Genomic DNA, 18,953 nt, shown 5'->3' on the forward strand with positions numbered 1-18,953 from the left:
TTTTTTTTTTTTTTTTTTTTTTTTTTTTTTTTTTTTTTTTTTTTTTTTTTTTTTTTTAATAATAGCACGTGGAATTGAAATTTTGATTAAAAGTGTTCGTGGATTGAGATGAATCAGATTGAGATAGTTTTTAAATTTAGCGAAAATGTTCGAGAGTGGTAAATTTTTTAAACTAAAACAACCCTTATAAAATTAGTTTTTAAAATATATATTCAAATTGAGTTATGAATCTGAAGGTTAAAAAAATAAATAAACATATACTTTCCTTAAAAATAAAAATTTAAATAAATAATTCCAATCATCTAAACAACTTAATAAAAGAATAGAATTATTTTGATTTAAAAAATGTCACAACTCGATCCAACTCAACCCATAAATACTCTGATCAACTAATTTAAACATAAATTTGTTTAAATTAATAATTTGATTGACCATATCCAATTAAATTGAAACTAACCCAAATTATGAAATCAAGTTGTTATTTAAACTATTCTCTATACACTTACTACACATAATATATATATATATATATATTTAATTTTATAATTATTGAAAAGACAGGATATGAAAGAAGTGAGTAGAATGTCTTAATTATAATATCCAATTTAAAATCTTAATGTCCATAAATTATTTGATAAAATGAGAACCACACACATGCTTAGAAAGTCCACTTTGAATCAAACTTCTCATTATCTTCAACTAACTTAACCTTCCAACTTGCTTTGCTTTTTGCTTCTTTCTTCACCAAATGTGGTGAATGGCCGCTGATCAGACACATACTATCTTTTAAAAATGTATTTGCTAGGGAGAAGTTTGTACATACTTATAAAGAGTGTTTTGTTCTCCTCTACAATTGAGGTGGGATCTTATATAACATCCCTCCTTTTTAGAACCAGAAGACGGAAGAAACAAAACCCTATGTGTATATTTGTTGCTTAGAAAAAATTCCAGAGGTTTCCAGTACCATGATCGGCTCCGTCGTCATCACCACCATGATTATTGAAACGGGGAGGGCTAAGAAGCATTCCTTCAGCCATATTCATTAGAATATTAGGCATATCAAAAATCAAGTCCTCGTCCATGAAATGATTTCGCACTTCCCCTGGATCATTACTACGGCCACCGTGAAAACCACTTCTTGCCTCGATGGCGGCTGCTGCGGCACCAAGCGCAGCGGCGGCAGAGGCGGCTGCAGCCTGAATATCAGAGGGTGAACGTGAAGCAGGAACAGGGAGAGAGGACGCGGAATTGGGGAAATTGAGGTGGGTGTCGTGGCCCTTGAGAGCAAGGGCAGCAACGTCATAAGCCACAGCCGCCATTTCAGCTGTCGGGAAGGTTCCCAACCAAATCCGATTTGGCTTCCGGGGCTCGCGAATTTCCGACACCCATTTGCCTGTGTTGCGGCGTCGAACGCCGCGGTAAACGGGGTGGCGGCCGGAAGTAGCCATGGAGGAGGTGAATTGAAGGGAAAAGTGAGGAGGAGGAGGGGAGGGGCGGTGGGGTTGAAGAGATGGAGAGAAGGCATTTATGGAGGAAGAAAAAGGGAGGGGGAAATGGCGGAGGAGATGAGTGCAGACCAGTTGGAGATGAACTAAGTTCTGATGAGGGTTGGGGTGGCAGCCATTGGAGGAGACAGCTTGGAGATTTTGGGGACGAGATAGAGAGAAGGATTTCCAATTTTTGGAACAGTGGAGGATTTATATGTTAATATTACTCAATTATATGGAGAATTTCTATTTTTTTTTTTTTTTTTGAAAGGTTGAGTATTAAAAATAACCGTCCGATATGCATGCACAAACAAAACATGCATGCATATATGAGGGACCTAAATTAATGAAGAAATATAGTAGCAGATGCCACAGTATAATGAACAAAAGTATATCAACGTGTCACAATATCTTATGTTCAAAGGTGTGAATAAATATGAAATTATTATTACTAACAGCTACAACTAAAATAATGAACTGTTTCCTAGCTCCTACAAAAACTCTAAAATAAAATATTCCTATTAATAAGGAGGACTGGCTTAATAACTGTGACTAATTTCATCTAGAATAACTTTGCACTAATTTTGACACAAACTACTACATGTGTAACGACCCTACCAAATATTGTGATGTCCCACATTGGTTGGGAGTAAAGAGAACAAACCACCATTCATAAACGGTGTGAAAACCTTGCCGTGTTTTAAAGCGTGTTGAGAGGATCCCGAAAGGGAAAGCCCAAAGAGGATAATATCTGCTAGCGGTGGATCTGGATTGTTACAACATGTTAGGCAAAATTGAAAGAGTTAGAGTTTGACGTGTGATCAAGAATCGATGAATTGTTGACTGTGGTTGGTAAGATTCAGAGATCAACATGCTACTAGTATTTGTGGTTGTTGTGCAGAGTGTTACAATCATGCTTGTCCAAAACATGTTGTATGTGGCCGCGTGTCGAATGTCTCTGTCAGTCTCGGTCATGCTTGTCCAAGTCCCTTTACTTGGATTAATGTTAGAAAGACTTTTATTATTTTTGTTACGTCAATATGGAGGTGTATGATAGGTCACCAAAATCATGTCTACACGTGGTTAAAATACTCCAAAATTTACTATATGAGGATGTAACTTATCCGCTTTTGCCTATAACATTCTGAGATTCGCTCACTTTTTCTTTCAAATTGTTTTCAACGAAGTCTAAATCTCACACGGGTGACTTGTTCGCTGGGTTAGAACAAGTGTCATAAAATTATTGTCCCATTGCAACAAGAGTGTAGTTGTGACACAGAGTGCAACACCAAAAGGATGGTATTAGAAAAAGGTGATAGGAGTTGATGGTGAGCGACTAGTCGAGAAAATCGAGAAGCAAAGTTGGCTTACCTCGAACAATTACATTGATATTAACCAAATCAGATGTAGAGATTAGGTTAGCGTGCATAACAATTATAAACTTCAATCAAATTTTAAATACATCATGCTTGGCATAATGCAATTGTTAGATGAAAGTGTCCCACATTGATTAAGTTAGGGAATGGTCATGGGTTTATAATCTAAGAATATACTCTCTATTGGTATGAGGCCTTTTGGGGAAGCTCAAAGCAAAGCCATGAGAGCTTCTGCTCAAAGTGGAGTCCTGTTCATCTAACAAGCAACAACCCAATCGTAAAGCTTAATTAATAAAATAAACGATTTAATTAATTTTAATAAGCTCTTTAATCATTTACTTTTAATATCTTTCCACAATTGCTCTAAATTGGAAGGATTTCACTTAAGCCATTAAATTTTTACAATTTTTTTTTTAAAATTATACATTTCTTTAATCATTTGCCTTTTTTTTAAAAAAAAAAATATATTTTCTAAAGAAAATACCTAAAAAATGATTTTCTTTTAAAAGAAATCATTGTAAAATAAAAATTTAAAATGAAAATAAATAAATAAATTATAATAATAATAATAGTAGTAGGTTATAAGTCCTAAATTATTATTATTATTATTATTATTATTATTATTATTGTTATTATTATTATTTAGTGTAAGCCTCTAATTAACTTGCATGTGAAGTTAAATCGACAGTAGAGACTAATCACCTAATTAAAGTAGTGGTTTTTCTAACTTCACCATCGTTCTACTTTTTAAAATATTTTAATTTCTACAATTTATAAAAATTATTTTTAAATGTTTTTTTAAATACTGCTTTTTAATTTATTTTATTATAGTATTGATATAGTATTTCTTCTTATTATTATTTTTTAAAAAAAAGATGCAATTTTTGTTATGTTCTTCAAATGGTCTAAAAATTAGAGGTGAAATTAGAAGAGAATATATGAACTAAAAATTTAGAGTCGGAGATGAAGCACGGGATTGATTTAATTGATTTGTCAACCTCAATATCTCTCGGCCTCTAGTCTTGAGTAAAGATTGTATATCTGATTCTCGAGTCAAGCCGAAAAATTTAGTGTACCATTTACTTTAGATGAGTCTTAATAAAAAAAAAAATGAAAAGACAGGCGCGTGAAATTATTAAAAGCTTGTTCGTGGGACGCGTTTGTTTGGAGCAGTTTCAAATTGATAGAACGTTCATTCATGAACTTAGAAAATAAAAATAAAAACATTTCCTTTTCAAGTCTTAGTCAGTTTGAGACCTGAAAGACAAGCTTTTACCATTTTCCAAGAAAGGAGACGAAATTTCCTTTTGATATTGCATATTATTCATTCATTTTTTTAATAACTTTTTTATTTTATTTTATTTACCAATATTATTTAAAATTTTAATCAAATAATCTTATAACTTCTAAATATACTAACTATTTTCACATGGATTTTTTCGTGCATTGGGAGAAATAGTTTTTTGAAACGATTGAAATGAATATCACGATGATATTTTATGTGACGAGTATTTTTTATCGAGAATGTAGCTATTCCATATTACTAAGATAGTTTTTTCCACGTTCAAATGAGTGACGACCATTTATCACGAGGGGACCTATTTGGAATGAGGTAGAAAATCTCCTTTCAAAAGGGGAATGAGAGAGAGAACGGGAGAGATATTATTATTTTTTTTCTTTTCACCGTTAACTAAACCTAGATGACCCTACTAAAACCCCGCCCCACCTTGACCCTGCTAAACCGGGATGGGCACAAAGGTTTTATTTATTTATTTATTTATGTAAAAAAAAAAAATACACAATTTTTAAAATATATATATAGATATAAAAGATGAGAATTAAAGTAGAAGACACGGACGAAGACAGAAAAAGTTTTTTATTCCGGCTCCATTCATAGATATCTCTAATTAAAATGCAAATTATTTAAAATGTACAAAATTCAAAATATAAAAAATATATAAATAAAAGATAAAAGAGTGACTAATTATCCGACAAAACTATAATTAATTTTGTACTTTTGTATTTACGTCATGTTTTTTTTAATGTTTTTAACATTTTCAAAGGCTATATACTATATTTTCAGGGCCTGCCATTCGGCCCATTTCATAGAATTTGGGCCAAAGCCCAACTCAAGATTGGGCTTTTCCTTTTTTACATGGAAATCCACTAACTCTTCCATCTTTATATTGCCCTGCCTCACTCATTTTATTTTTTATTTCTTCCCCTCCCATCAATTAAAATTAATTATATAAGAAATTTCAAGACTTTATTGTCAAATTATTTTCGTGTCGGAATTAGATTTTAAATATCGACTCAAAAATATATAATTTAAAATAAAATAAAATGACTTTAGTAAAAGAAGAATTAAGACTTTATACACTAAATATTTCAAAATTGAACACAAAAAAAAGAGATTAGAAGGAATAAATCAAAAAAAAAAAAAAAATCAAATTAGGAATGTATTTTAAGGGAAGTTTAGTAGTTGATGTGATTGATGATTTAAACGCAAGATTCTTTTGTCATTAAAAAAATATATATAATCCCTTTAATTAGTACTTGGGAAATTAAAGTCAACAACTTTGTTGTAGTTCATCATTATTATTATTATTATTATTACTCTCTCCTTATTCCTTTTTTACCCAACTTGGTTGGTAGGGTTGCCAAATCATTATCATTTTCTCGTTATCATGCATTAACATCTAAAAGTTCACGGATTTATTCAACTCCGTCATCGATGGATATCTATAAATTGATTTGCTATCATTCTTCAAATCAATGGGTGTTCATATGATAGAGCTAATATGTTCAAATCAAGGGATGAGTTATTGAGTGCATGGAAGTCCATGATAGTGGGTGCAGAAGGGCGGTGTTTTGACCGTTTGATTTTTGAATGAAATCTGGGAAATCCAAATCTAGAAAAAGGCGAAAAAGAAGGGGTCAATTTTGGAATAATAAAAAATAGGGAGAAGTGGGGGCGATGGGGAGAGGGTGGGAAGTGCAAATAAAGGAAAGTAGAGGGAGTAGAAGGGTAAATAAGGAAAAGGAAAAGGGCAGAAGGGGCAGCACCTGAGCAGCGGAGTTTATGGGGCACTCGTGCATGGTTTTTGTTGGTATTATTATAAATAGAGAAGTGTAGCAAATGCATGGATGGAACGTTCTGGTCTTCCAAAAGCAAAATTTTCAGATCTCTCTCTCACTTTTCTCTCTGACTCACCCACACGCTCTCAGATTCTCCTGCTCTCTTACATCCCCATCTCCATCTTCCTTTTCTTTTCCTTCAATTATTGTTCTTCTCCATCCTTTCAATCCGTCCCCGACCCGGCTCTCACCCAGCCACGTTACCAGCTTCCCAGAAAGTCGAGTTCGTGTAGCTTGTGTTTCGACTTTCATGGCTCGGGTGTGGGAGGCAGTTTAGTTTCATATGAACCAACCCATCTCAATCATACACTATGAACTTGAATATCCATAACATAAAGTCAAAATCTATTAAAATTGAATTTCACATCGAGTTACTTCAAATAGTAACTAATTGTGGTCATAAAATATAAAAGTTATAACTTTTGGAATGCCTCGTCGAAAGTTAAGAGTTTTCATTTTGAGACTATATAAAGTCATGTATGTTATCTCTATGAAGAGCATTTGTGCTTTACTTTAGCCCATGACTAAGTTTCTTTACAATTTTATGGAGTTTAGAATCATTTAAGCTTGACATGATCAGTCTTATTCATAGAGTGATTCAAATCTCAACTATTATTTCCTTGAGATGTTTGATCAATAAGGTAATTCGAATCTTACTTTTCTTATAGTGATTCCTTATCATTTGATATCAAAACTTTCCTCTTTGAGTTGGTTTCTTATCACAGTTCGTATTGAGTAACGAAGAACGGGGTTAGGGATGAGTTAAAAATTGGTGTTTAATGTAGGTTGTGAGATTAATAAGGTTAGAGGTTTGTTAAGTAACAAGAGACAAGTTGAAGAAGAAAGCTGCAGACCAATTGAAAGCGTGGACCAAGTTGGTCAGAGCATGAGAACTTCTTCAAACACTTTTGATTAGCCTTTTGTACCTGTGAGTATTGAATGGCTACAAAATAAAGTTACCCCATAACATAAAATAAAATAAAATAAAATAATTAATGAACCATTCATGAGAGACAGTGATAGGGAAAGCAACAGCTCCATGTAATGCATTTAATATGTAACAAAACTTACCTCACTCTTTAATTAATGTCCCAAACACATAACATATATTCGTTCATGTTCTAACCTAATAACGCTAATATCGACCTAGATCTCATATCAATTGGAGACGGGACGAAACATTCTTTATAAGGATTGTGGAAACTTCTTCTTAGTAAATGCATTTCAAAACTGTAAGGTTGACGACGATACGTAATAGACTAAAATAAACAATATCTACTAACGGTGAGTTTGGACTGTTACACTTCACGTCACGAACAAATAAAGGGTGATGAGCGTGTTCTCAAGAGCGTATTTAACTCGTTTTAGAGCGAAATAGGAGAGAGTAGATAGGGAAAGATGGGTTTGAAAATCACATGGGGCAAATGTGGTACTGCAACACACCAACGCAAACAGGCATCCTGAGACTCTGAAACCCCTTACCCTATTCTCAGATATAGTACTTCTCTTCTTTTCAATTATTGCTCTTCCCTTTGGATTTGCTTCACCCCCTTTTAACCTAATATGAATCCAACCCCATCTTTCTTACTCTAACGCTTACGACGACCCGCGATATGATATCGTATAATTGTATGGTATTGTCCACTTTTTGTCAGCGGTATACCAATTGAGGTATGATAGAGTACAATTTCGTGCAATGTCAACCGATTAAAATTGGTTTTCTTTGATGTTAACCTCATTTTATTTAATGGGTCTTCATTATATTCTTATAGTTTTCGAGAGATACCTAATTAAACTTGTTTGAGAGCTACTTAAATTCTGTGGAGATGAACGAGTTTCAGCAAAGATAAAGGGTGGATTATGAGATCTCTTATCAATTGGAGAAGGGAACAAAACATTATTTATAACGAGCTTGGAGTAATGTTATGATCCGTAAAATAGTATAAAATCGAGTATTATCCGGTTAATATTAAAATAATAATAATAATACTCTTTTAAAATTAAAATAATAAGGAAAAAAAAAGGAGAATTTATGACCACTTTTGATCTGGGGTAGGTGGGTTGACTGGAGTTGTGATTGGTGGAAGAGAAAAGGAAGGGAAACGGCGTCGTTTAGAGAGCGCGTAGATTAAACTCCAGAAAGAGAAATGTCCCGAAAGAAAAAAAGGGAATGCGACAAGTCAAAAGGTCAGAATACTAAGCACTGTACACGTCAGCAACAGGAGGCCATTCTCACCTCGTCTTTACTCGACTTGTCGTTTGGTGGCCTCACTGCCAAACACATCAAATTTCCACTATTCCTTATTCCTATCAAAACCTGTCTTATTTTGACATCCAAACACTCCATAAGTCTGGTACACACACTAAGGAGTGTAAATGAATATTATGAACATATGAATATGGTTTGAAATGTTGACATCAAAAGTTGAAGAGCTTGAGAGATTAATAGCATAGCATAGCATTAGATGAAGAGAACATACAGAGTCTTTGTCATCGACATGGGTCCATCTCCCTGACTCCGACTGCGTAAAATCTAGCTTTTTCGTGGACGACACGATCCGAGTCTACCGCTACTCTCCCTTTTCCCTTTTTATCTCTTCTTCCTCTTCCTCTTCCTCTTCCTCGTCCTCTCCTGGAAATGGATGATCAATATTCCCTTTCCGATCTCCGCCATCTCATCACTGCCCCGCCTCGCTCTCATTTCCTTTCTTCCTCAATTCCCCACCACGATCTTGCTTCTACCGCCTTTCGCCACCACCATACCCCCTATGATCTCATTCGCTCTCAACCCACCACCGTTCTTGGTTCCACTTCCCCTACTAGCTTCGATGCTCAAACCACCACTGCTCGGTGGCCTCGCCAAGAGACTCTCACTCTCTTGGATGTCAGATCTCGCCTCGATTCTAAGTTTAAAGAAGCTAACCAAAAAGGACCACTTTGGGATGAAGTTTCTAGGTATCTACCTATTTATGTTTTTTTTTTCTGGGTTGGAGGAATTAAACCTCGTTATTTTCAAAAAAAAAAAAAAAAACAGGTTGATTTATGAACAAGTTCCAGAATTCAAGATTGGTTTTTTTTTTTTTTTTTTTTTTTTTTATTTTGAAAATGACCATACACTCTACATGAATTCAGCTGCTTTCTTGCTTAATTTTGTCTTGGAATCTACTTTTTAGAAAGAAGTGAGAGATGAGAGAAAGGAATTATGACAATATCTTTATTTTTAGTCCAAAATTTTGAAAATTTTGTGTTTTTTTTCTTAAAAAAAAAACGACCCTTTTAATGCTTCAAGAATATTGTTAAGAAAAATACCCCAAAAATAAAATTACCCAATTTTCTAAACTCAAAATTAATGAAAAATTTCGTCTTGTTCGTTGATTAAACGCAAAAAGATGATGAATTTGTAACAATTTTGGTATAAATCTATAATCTTTGAATGTTATTTTGAAATCTAGGGCTTTTTTCGTGGAAATTAATGAAATTTTTATTGTTTTTTTTTTTTTTTTTTTTTTCAGAATTATGGCTGAGGAACACAATTATCAAAGAAGTGGAAAGAAATGCAGAGAAAAGTTTGAGAATTTATATAAATATTACAAAAAGACAAAGGATGGCAAAGCTGGACGACAAGATGGCAAAAACTACAGATTCTTCAGGCAGCTTGAAGCTCTTTATGGTGAAACCAGCAATGCCACTTCACTTCCAGACTCCCATTTTGTTGGAGATGGCAACCTTATATTCCAACCAGATGGGACTAATAATCCAACTTCCGGTCACATGAGCTACGATGCTCAGCTGAAGCACTACTGCGACAGTCTCAGCCTCTCGAACACGTCCGAGTTTGAAACCTCGGCGTCGTCTGATGGTAATGACGAGTTTGGTTCGGTCAATGATTCGGTGGAGAAGAGGAGGAAGAGGCGAGCTGGGAAATGCTGGAAGGTGAAGATCAAGCAGTTTATTGACTCGCAAATGAGGAAGCTAATTGATAAGCAAGAAGCTGGGTTGGAGAAGCTCATGAAAACTCTTGAACAAAAGGAGAAGGAAAGAATGGTATTGTTCATCATTGCCTTTTAACTTCAATTTTTAATCTTTTGATTTGATTCATATTTCAATCCCACTCATTGTCGTCTAATAATATCCATGGATCATCGGAGATATTATGTAACGGTTCAAGCTCACAAATATTATCCTATTTTAGTTTTTTCTTTCGAGTCTCTCCTCGTGTTAGGGACAGGTTTTCACACCCTTATTAAGTGTGATATCACAATTTACCCGCTTTTAGGGCTCAGCATTCTCGCTGGCATACCACCCGGTGTCCACCCTTTGATACCAACAAATATTGTTCTATTTGGATTTTCTCTTTCGGGCTTCCTCTTACTAGGGAGAGTTTTTCACTCTTATTAAGTGGGATCTCACAATTCACCTGCCTTCGAGACTCAGCATGCTCGCTGGCTCACGCCCGTGTCCACCCTCATACTAGGGAGAGTTTTCCATACCCTTATAAAGTGAGATCTCACAATTCACTCACCTTTGGGGTCAACATTCTCGCTGGCACACCGCCCATGTCCACCCTCATACTAGGGAGAGATTTTCCTTTCGGGCTTTCCCTCATACTAGGGAGATGTTTCCACATCCTTATAAAGTGGGATCTCACAATCCACCCGTCTTCGGGGCTTAGCATCGTCGCTGACACACTGGCCATGTCCACCCTCTGGTACAAATTGTAACGGTATATACCCACCGCTAGCAAATATTGTTCTTTCTGGGTTTTCCCTCTCGGATTTCCCCTCAAAATTTTTAAAACGCGTCTACTAGGGAGAAGTTTCCACGCCCTAATAAAGATAATGCTTTGTTCCCCTCTCCAACAAATATGAGATGATCATATCTTAAGAAGTGGTATCAGAGTCATATATCTTGAACAAAAAAGTTACCAATTCTCTTAAAAAAAATTAGTGGACATCTCTAGCATCGATATCATGAATACTAATAGATTCTCGTATCGATGATTCATCCGGGGTTGTTCGGTCTGTTTTCAGGTATGGGAAGAGGAATGGAGGAAACAAGAAGTGTCAAGAATTGAGAGTGAGAGAAGCTTTTGGGCAAAGGAGAGAGCATGGATAGAAGCTAGAGATGCAGCGTTAATGGAGGCATTACAAAAGCTAACAGGCAAAGAGTTAATCACAGCGGAGCCTCATCCAAATGAAGATGGTAGTGAGATACTCAACAATTACCAAACAAAAACAATCGATCAAAACAACAAGAAACGCAAGGACAATTCAAGATCACCCACCACAACCTACAATCTTTACTTCCAAACTGATTCCTCGGTCTACGGCGGAGGTGGCCGTGGCCGTGGCCGTGGCCGTGGCACCGAGATGAAAGAACAAAGTCCGAACAGCTCGAACGCCGGGGGCAGTGGCAGTGGCAGCCAAGTGGTGCAAGATAGCTGCTTTTTCTTGATGGGTGAAGGAGATCAATCTCAATCTGGTTTGTGGGAGAATTTTGGGCTTAAACTCAACAATGGAAGCCATCAAACTTGACTTTGATCTAGCTTATCTAGCATGGGTAGCTGTGGGGAACGAATCATTCCTTATAAAAGCGTAGAAATCTCTTCATGTAGAAACCTCTACTTAATAGACTCATTTAAAATTGTGATGATGATAACTATGCGTAACAGATGAAAGTGAACAATGTCGATCAACACGTGAATTTGGGGTTGATTTCGAATTTGATTAATTAAAAAAATGGCATTATAATCATACATGTCTGCATGGTCAAATTTTGCTGCCATGCATGTGCTTTTTTTTTATTATTTATTCCTAATTTTCTATCTTTTAGTTCCGCAATATTGCAATAATTGATGGTAATCTTGTTTAAAACTCCAAATATTATTAAATACTATATTCTTTTTCATTTACTTTATCATATTACCATAGGTAAAATTGATTTGTATTTATAAAAGTAAAGTGAATGTAGATATTTTTATAGTATGGATATTTCTTTCGTTCAGTCGGGTTTGCGTTAGAATTATTTTAAAAATAACACGAGACCCTAAAAGTAAAGCTACGATAATGTAGATGGCAAGAGTAAATATTCTGGTAGTGTGGATACTTCTTTCGTTCAAATCTCGTTCATGTCAGAATTATTTAAAAAATAACACGAGACCCTAAAAGCAAGGCTACGATATTTATTTTCATTCAGGGTTGTTCGTGTCAGAATTATTTTAAAATCTACACGAAACCCTAAAAACAAAATTAAGAAAACGTGAATAATGAGAGTGAGTAGATATTGAGATAGGATCATAAATGCATGGGTGAAGTTGTTCAAAGCCTTCCCTTCAATAAGAAAATGTCCTTTGGAGGTGGCAGAGATAGACAAAAGAGTGTCTCCTTTACTCTGATATTGCCATTAGAGCTCCCAACAGCTTTCCTACAAATTTCAGAAATTTTATTATTAAACAAAAAACAATAAATAATTCACTTAAATCATTTTCTACAATAAATTTATTTTTATCCGAAAATTGTTGAACACAAGGATTAAAATACTAAAATGGATGAACTTTTTATGGATGTTCGAGATTTCACTAAATGTAGAATAACAAAAACATGTTTACGTCATCGTTTGTTTCGAGAAAACTTTAAGTATACGAACTAAAATGGAACTAGATATAGAAAAAGAATATAAACATGAGAAAATAAGCTTTCGAAACTATCCTAAAACACAAATAAATAAAAAACCGTCGATTAGTAAACTTTCAAAAGTGTCCTAAAACACGAACAAAAAGGTCGTTGATCGAAGTGGAATAAGGTAAAGAAGGTTAAAAGAGGCTTTAAAAAGAGGGGCAGTGATATAGTACGATGTGGAAGCGCTTTGGTCTCCACTTTTAAGTCACAAAGAGGTGTCATGGAATTGAATATCTGCCATTGTCGTACTGGTTTGAGAGTTTCTGGGCATTCAATTTTAAACTTCCACTTCACTGCACTTTCTTCTTCGTCTCCCGATGAGCCGACAATGTGTAATGGTAATGGTAAAGGGATTTGAACACAAACAAACCGAAATTTCAATTCGAGGATATAGATAAATCCCTGTTTTTCCTTTTTTTTCTTTTACAACTGAAACAGAAAACCAGCACACTCAACAATCACAGCAAAAAGCTAAACCTTCGAAGGGCTTATTTGTTGTACCTAAACATTCATAAAACACATCTCAAGATGCTCAACATACTACACCAAAGCAGCACGGAACAACAATTTTTAGTACTTATAATCCTTCTCATGAAGACTCTCAGCTGCGCCCTCACCGATCACGGCATCGCCCTTGTAAGTTCCGAGTGTTGCCTCGGAGTTCGCTTTGCACCTTGTAAGGAAAGCAACTCGGGCCTTCTCGACATTGTCGTCCTTTCCTGCCCATGCCTTGAGAGTACTCTGCTGAAGGGCACGGCCAAAGGAGAAAGACAACGACCATGGCTTCTTACCCTTTAGCTTGTTCATGGCATTCAGGTTGAGAGTTGCCTCCTCTTCACTCTGCCCACCTGACAAGAAAACGATGGCGGGAACTGCAGCAGGAACGGTGCGTTGAAGAGCTCGAACAGTGTACTCGGCGATCACTTCTGGAGCAACCTTGGCAGCCTCGGATCCAGGGGTAACCATGTTGGGCTTCAATAGAGTTCCTTCAAGGAGGACGTGGTGATCGTTGAGGGCCTTGTAGCATGCAGCAAGAACACGCTCCGTCACCTCAGCGCACTTGTCAATGCTGTGAGAACCATCAACCAGAATTTCAGGCTCAACAATTGGAACAAGACCGTTCTCCTGGCAGATAGCAGCGTATCGAGCCAATCCATAAGCATTTTCATTGATAGACAATTGTGAGGGCTCGGTAGGACCGATCTTGAGCACAGCACGCCACTTGGCAAACCTAGCACCAGCTTCATAATACTTTTGGCAGCGCTGGGCAAGGCCATCAAGACCCTGGGTGGTTGTTTCACCATTAGTACCAGCAAGTTCAACAGTACCCTTGTCAACCTTGATGCCAGGCAACACACCGCCTTCCTTCAAAACATCAACAAACGGCTTTCCTGCAGAAACAACCAGATAAAGAGAGCTTTACATCAAACACGATTGACCTAAAAACTACATTGCTCATGCTCGTGATCGACACAGCAAAAATTGGACTTCTTATTTCCTAGATTGTCAGTTTACCTGCAGCAGTCTTCTGGTAGAGAGTCTCCTCAAACAGGATAACTCCACTGAGATACTGAAGGGCACCAGGAGTGAGGAAGAGAAGTTCTCGGAGAGCACGTCTATTTGATTCAACGTTCTCGACATTGATACTTGCTAAACGTTTGCCAATGGTACCAGTTGACTCATCAGCAGCAAGGATACCCTTTCCAGGAGTGCCAATGTAGGCAGCATTGGCAATGAGCTCATCTACATAGAACAAGAAGAGAAGAAATCAACCAAAAATATTAAAACATGATATGGAGTTCATTCAGAAAGAAAGGATCTTCGTTATCAATAAAAGCATCACTCCAGAGTTCAGCAAGTTCATGACATGATCCATATGAACAAACATATATAACAAATAAGCATTATAGAACTACAAAGACATAACAATGTTTAATATATTCAAAATCCATGACTGAATTACATTCATCAGTTTGCACATGTTCTTAGTTTTAGATTCCTTCTTCACCAAATAGACAGCTTCAATCTATTGAAAGAACATAGTGGAATCTTTGAATAGAAAGAAACCAGAAAATTCTATAGAAAGAAAAATTGTCACAAATTCAATAGAAAGTAAAGATCTTGTAACTGAAGTTAAAAAGTAGGATCAGTAATTGAGCTGTTCAGAAATCTCAACCAGCGATCTGTTATTGTGATCTTGTCACTTGAAAACTCTATCCCAACCATAGTCAAGATCAACTTCTACATACCCAAATAATGATATTGAAACTGCAAAAATCAACGTAAAATTCCATATACGGTCAAGAAAACTGTAATTTAAACTATAATGAAATCAAATCTAAAAAAAAGTAGTAATATTGAAGTTAATGTTGTATGCATGAGTTATAACATGTCATAGGGCAGATCAAAGTATAAAAATAAAATAAAAAATTAAGAAAAATCATTGAAGTCAAGAACTAAACGATGAATCGTGGCTAAAATAGATTAAAACCCCTTATAAATAATGAAACAGAGAATAACCTGACAGAATCAAGTAAAATAACTCTAGATCTCAACAGAAAAACACAGGGAAACATAGTAATCATCAAAACAGAGCCTCATCACTCCGATTACTAGCAACAGAAGAACATAGAACCGAACAAACACTCCAGATCCGAGAAACTAAATCAAGAGACATAAATCAACCAAACAAAAAGACATAAAAAACAACCCGATCAAGCAGAAATACGAACAAAAAAACCCCAAAATGTCACTGTGATCGAAACAGAAAAGCAGAAGTTCGAAGAATTAGAGAAAGGGGAGAATTACCCTGGTACTTGCTCTTGAAGGAAGACATTTCCAAACGGAAATGAGGATTGAAGAAGCAGAGTGGAGAAATGGAAACAGAGAGAGAGAGAGAGAGAGCAGTGAATTGAACGAAGAATTCCGGCAGCTCTGCGTTTATATTAAGCGGTTCGGGAGAGACAAAAAAAGGGGCTTTTAGAGAGAGAGAGAAAGAGAGAGATTATCGCCACTTGTTTTGGCGTTTTCTTTTTCCCCAAGAAAATATGGATTTTTCATTTAACACAAAGATTACTGCGATTTTACCACTTTACCCTTCTTGTCTTGGATCGTAAAAGAATATTCCAGAACTTCCAATTATTATATATTAATTAAGTTTAATTATTTTCTGTTGCTAAATAAGTACCATCGGTCAGTTGGTGCATAGTTGTTGAGATATATATATATATATATATATTGAAAATTTCACTTTAAAAATGATTTTTAAGAATAGTTGGATAATAAATAATTAAAATAAAATAAATAAAAATTCATAAAATTATACCCTACAATAAATTTTTAGAATAATTGATAGACCAATCTAATTCATAAAATTTTAATTTATTTTGAACTTAATTTATTTGCTCTTCAACGACGATGTTTATAAAGTCTCAAATTTTGATGTTAAAGTCATTAGGCAATTATAACATAAGACTAATATCTATGAATATTCTTAAATGTTAAATTTAGTTGACTCTAAATATTTTCTTTATGTATTAATTATATATATATATATGCATGACGTACTAAAACATACCTAGACTTTAATATTTTAAATTAGGCTATTAATTTAATTTTTGAAACAGAGTAATAATATAATTTAATATATTTTATTTTATTTTTCTAAGAAAAAAATATATATTATATCTTTTTTACACCTCATATGAATTAAATTAGTGGTAATTTGCGCATGCTTGATGATGCTGCCATTGTGTCAATGCCCTTTCCACTCATTATAAACATCTTTCTATTTATAAATGTTTATTTATAAGATAAGTATAAGTATATGTTTTTATTTATAGACATAATTTGAATTTCTAGTATTTTGATTATAATGTGTTTAAAAATATGAAATAATTTTATATTTTAAATAAATTTAACCTGCAATATAATTAATAATTAAGGTAAAGATAAAATTTTATTAAGAGATCTATAAAATGACATTAAAAAAATGTGTTCAAACGTTTTTGGGCCGGCCTGAAATTTTTTAGCCAAACAGTGGCCCAAAAGCCCATTTTGCTATTTCACTACCAACCGTCCTATTTTAAAAATAAAAATTATGTTTTTTAATTTTTAAAATTTAACTTGGATTTTTTAGGTGTAACTAATGAAAAAAATTGTTTAAATGTATTTTAATCTATCAAAATATTAATAATTTTATTATAAAAATTATCACTTTGATCGATGTTTTTTTTTTTTTTTTTAATATAATGTTTTACATCTTTTAATATAATTAATTAGAAAATAAATTCAGTTCAATTTCGAAGTCATAAAACAAAATTTGGTGCTAACTTGAATCGAGAAGAATTTAGCGTATTAGTGCAGGTCAAACAAATTTTAAATGATTGAATTTCTAATTTTATTATGAAAATAATTAATAAAAAAACAATTAAACTCATTTATTATTTATATAAGTGACATACAAATATACAATTTTTGCATATGAATCTATACATGAAAAAAAACAACATAAGAAAAGAAAATGAAATAATTCAAACTAAAAACAAAAAAATAAAAAAAAAACCCAAAAATCAAATCAAATCAAAATCAATGAGGATGGTTAGAAGCTCGAATCAACAGAGAAAACCCATTCCTCTCTTGCTTCGTCTTCTCCTCCACCCATAGCCGACTGTCCAATCCACTCCTCCTCCTGAACATAAACGCCGCCGTCGCCGTCGCCGCTGCATGTTCCGGCCGGAAAAGCCATTCATAGACATCCCACATCATGTCCACCACCGACCCATCTACAAAAATCGTTTGATTCCCTCGGAAATTCCACCTCAATCTCTTCACTTCAACCACCTGTTTCTTGTCGACGAACACCGCAAGCCTCTGGTTTCTCAAATCCTCTCCGCCAACGCCGCCGCACATGACTAGAATCTCATGGAGGCTACCGGCATCGGAGAATCTAGCCTTGGTCAAAAAAACCAAATCATTGCCGGAAAACTCCTCTGTTCGAGAAACCAAAGAGAATTTCACGAACTGAGCATCGAATTTCCTTTCCAAAATCCCCAATTTCACCAACTTATCCCTCTCGTCGCCGATCAACAACCCGATTTCAGAATCCACCGTAACGACGACGTAAAAGCCACTGGTGGGTTCGGGTCCGGCGTCGAACTGGGCCTCCGAGATGTCCCAGAAGACCGAAATCACAGAATCGTTCACCGATTTGAAGGATTTGAGGCCCTTTCCGGTGAGGATTCGATGGGAAAGTGAATTGATTTTGATGGTAAAGGATTGACCCATTTCCTCGGAAGTCCAGTGGAGGTGAATTAGCAGAGGATTTTGGAGGGTTGAAATATTGGCTGTGTAAGTGGAAGAAACGGAAACAGGGGAAGTGGGAGATGGGAATTTGGAGAAGACGACATGGGGATGAGGGAAGGCGGCGGAGCAATATGAATCGGAGACTTTGACGGCGTGTTCACTGTAACAAGCAGCAATGTTTCTCCTCATCAGGAACAAGAACAACAACAACAACAAGAAAGAAAGGGATAATTGAAAATTTGAAGGTGTTTTTTGTGTTTTAAATGGGGAAAAAGGAGAGAGGAATAATTCTTTGTTTGCCTAAGAATCAAGAAAAATGGGATATATATATATATATATATATATTTTAAGGATGAGGGTGAAAAATTCAACTTAATTAATAAAAACAACCCACTTTTATAAAAAAAAAAGTTAATAGGATGTTTAAAAAATATCTATAAGATCAATACTTATTGTTTCCCAACTTTTTAAGGTTATTTTTTAAATAGAGTACAAGCTAATTTTTTAAATTATTTTTAAAAGTATTAATTAAACTTGTAAAAATTCAAACTTATTCTCCAAACAAGTTTGAAAGTTAGAGTATTTTTTAAATAATTTTGAACAAAATATTAATCGTTTCTAGTGAAGTTTTCTTTTAGGTATTTTTAAAATTTAAATATATTACTCAAAATTTCTAAAATTTATAGATATTTTTTTTAGAGAAAATGTTAAATTAAATAGTATTATATATATATATAAGTCATCTTTAAATTTTTTGAAAGAATTATTAGATAAAAATATTATTTTGAAATTCATTTCACGAATTGTTAATAGTACAATTAGGTTATTGTTGTATTGTCGAATTTTCTAAAAGATATTTAGAAAAAATATTCCTATGATATTTTTTTATTGCATTAATAATGATGAAAAATAATGTGTGGATAAGGCCAAAGTTTTGTGTGTGTGTTTTTTTTTTTTTTTTTTTTTATATT

General features: G+C 34.6%; 4 protein-coding genes across 4 annotated transcripts; 1 reads left to right on the forward strand and 3 right to left on the reverse strand.

Moving 5' to 3' along the window:
* Positions 1 to 677: 677 nt before the first annotated feature.
* On the reverse strand, positions 678 to 1,643 carry LOC111498736 (ethylene-responsive transcription factor ERF024-like). Its single transcript, XM_023150091.1, has one exon. The coding sequence runs from the start codon at positions 1,446 to 1,448 to the stop codon at positions 936 to 938; it is 513 nt and encodes a 170-aa protein (XP_023005859.1). The 5' UTR covers positions 1,449 to 1,643; the 3' UTR covers positions 678 to 935.
* A 6,768-nt stretch (positions 1,644 to 8,411) lies between these two features.
* Positions 8,412 to 11,754, forward strand: LOC111498734 (trihelix transcription factor PTL-like). Its single transcript, XM_023150089.1, has 3 exons — positions 8,412 to 8,956; positions 9,514 to 10,045; positions 11,032 to 11,754. The coding sequence occupies exons 1-3, from the start codon at positions 8,640 to 8,642 to the stop codon at positions 11,533 to 11,535; spliced, it is 1,353 nt and encodes a 450-aa protein (XP_023005857.1). The 5' UTR covers positions 8,412 to 8,639; the 3' UTR covers positions 11,536 to 11,754.
* Positions 11,755 to 13,031: 1,277 nt separating this feature from the next.
* Positions 13,032 to 15,723, reverse strand: LOC111498313 (fructose-bisphosphate aldolase 6, cytosolic). Its single transcript, XM_023149455.1, has 3 exons — positions 15,487 to 15,723; positions 14,194 to 14,421; positions 13,032 to 14,069 (listed from the first exon to the last, which is right to left on the reverse strand). Exons 1-3 carry the CDS (start codon positions 15,512 to 15,514, stop codon positions 13,249 to 13,251), a joined length of 1,077 nt encoding a protein of 358 aa, XP_023005223.1. The 5' UTR covers positions 15,515 to 15,723; the 3' UTR covers positions 13,032 to 13,248.
* A 1,373-nt stretch (positions 15,724 to 17,096) lies between these two features.
* On the reverse strand, positions 17,097 to 18,240 carry LOC111498314. Its single transcript, XM_023149456.1, has one exon. The coding sequence runs from the start codon at positions 18,169 to 18,171 to the stop codon at positions 17,266 to 17,268; it is 906 nt and encodes a 301-aa protein (XP_023005224.1). The 5' UTR covers positions 18,172 to 18,240; the 3' UTR covers positions 17,097 to 17,265.
* Positions 18,241 to 18,953: the final 713 nt, after the last annotated feature.

This window comes from Cucurbita maxima, unplaced genomic scaffold, assembly GCF_002738345.1.
Source record: "Cucurbita maxima cultivar Rimu unplaced genomic scaffold, Cmax_1.0 Cma_Scf00025, whole genome shotgun sequence".
NCBI lineage: Eukaryota > Viridiplantae > Streptophyta > Magnoliopsida > Cucurbitales > Cucurbitaceae > Cucurbita > Cucurbita maxima.

Coding starts and splice junctions, on each gene's coding strand:
- LOC111498736 (XM_023150091.1), bottom strand. CDS start 1,448: ATGGCTACTTCCGGCCGCCACCCCGTTTACCGCGGCGTTCGACGCCGC.
- LOC111498734 (XM_023150089.1), top strand. CDS start 8,640: ATGGATGATCAATATTCCCTTTCCGATCTCCGCCATCTCATCACTGCC. Junction 8,957..9,513: donor CTTTGGGATGAAGTTTCTAG/GTATCTACCTAT, acceptor TTTTTTTTTCAG/AATTATGGCTGAGGAACACA. Junction 10,046..11,031: donor AAAAGGAGAAGGAAAGAATG/GTATTGTTCATC, acceptor GTCTGTTTTCAG/GTATGGGAAGAGGAATGGAG.
- LOC111498313 (XM_023149455.1), bottom strand. CDS start 15,514: ATGTCTTCCTTCAAGAGCAAGTACCAGG. Junction 14,422..15,486: donor CTTCAAGAGCAAGTACCAGG/GTAATTCTCCCC, acceptor TGTTCTATGTAG/ATGAGCTCATTGCCAATGCT. Junction 14,070..14,193: donor CTACCAGAAGACTGCTGCAG/GTAAACTGACAA, acceptor TTGTTTCTGCAG/GAAAGCCGTTTGTTGATGTT.
- LOC111498314 (XM_023149456.1), bottom strand. CDS start 18,171: ATGAGGAGAAACATTGCTGCTTGTTACAGTGAACACGCCGTCAAAGTC.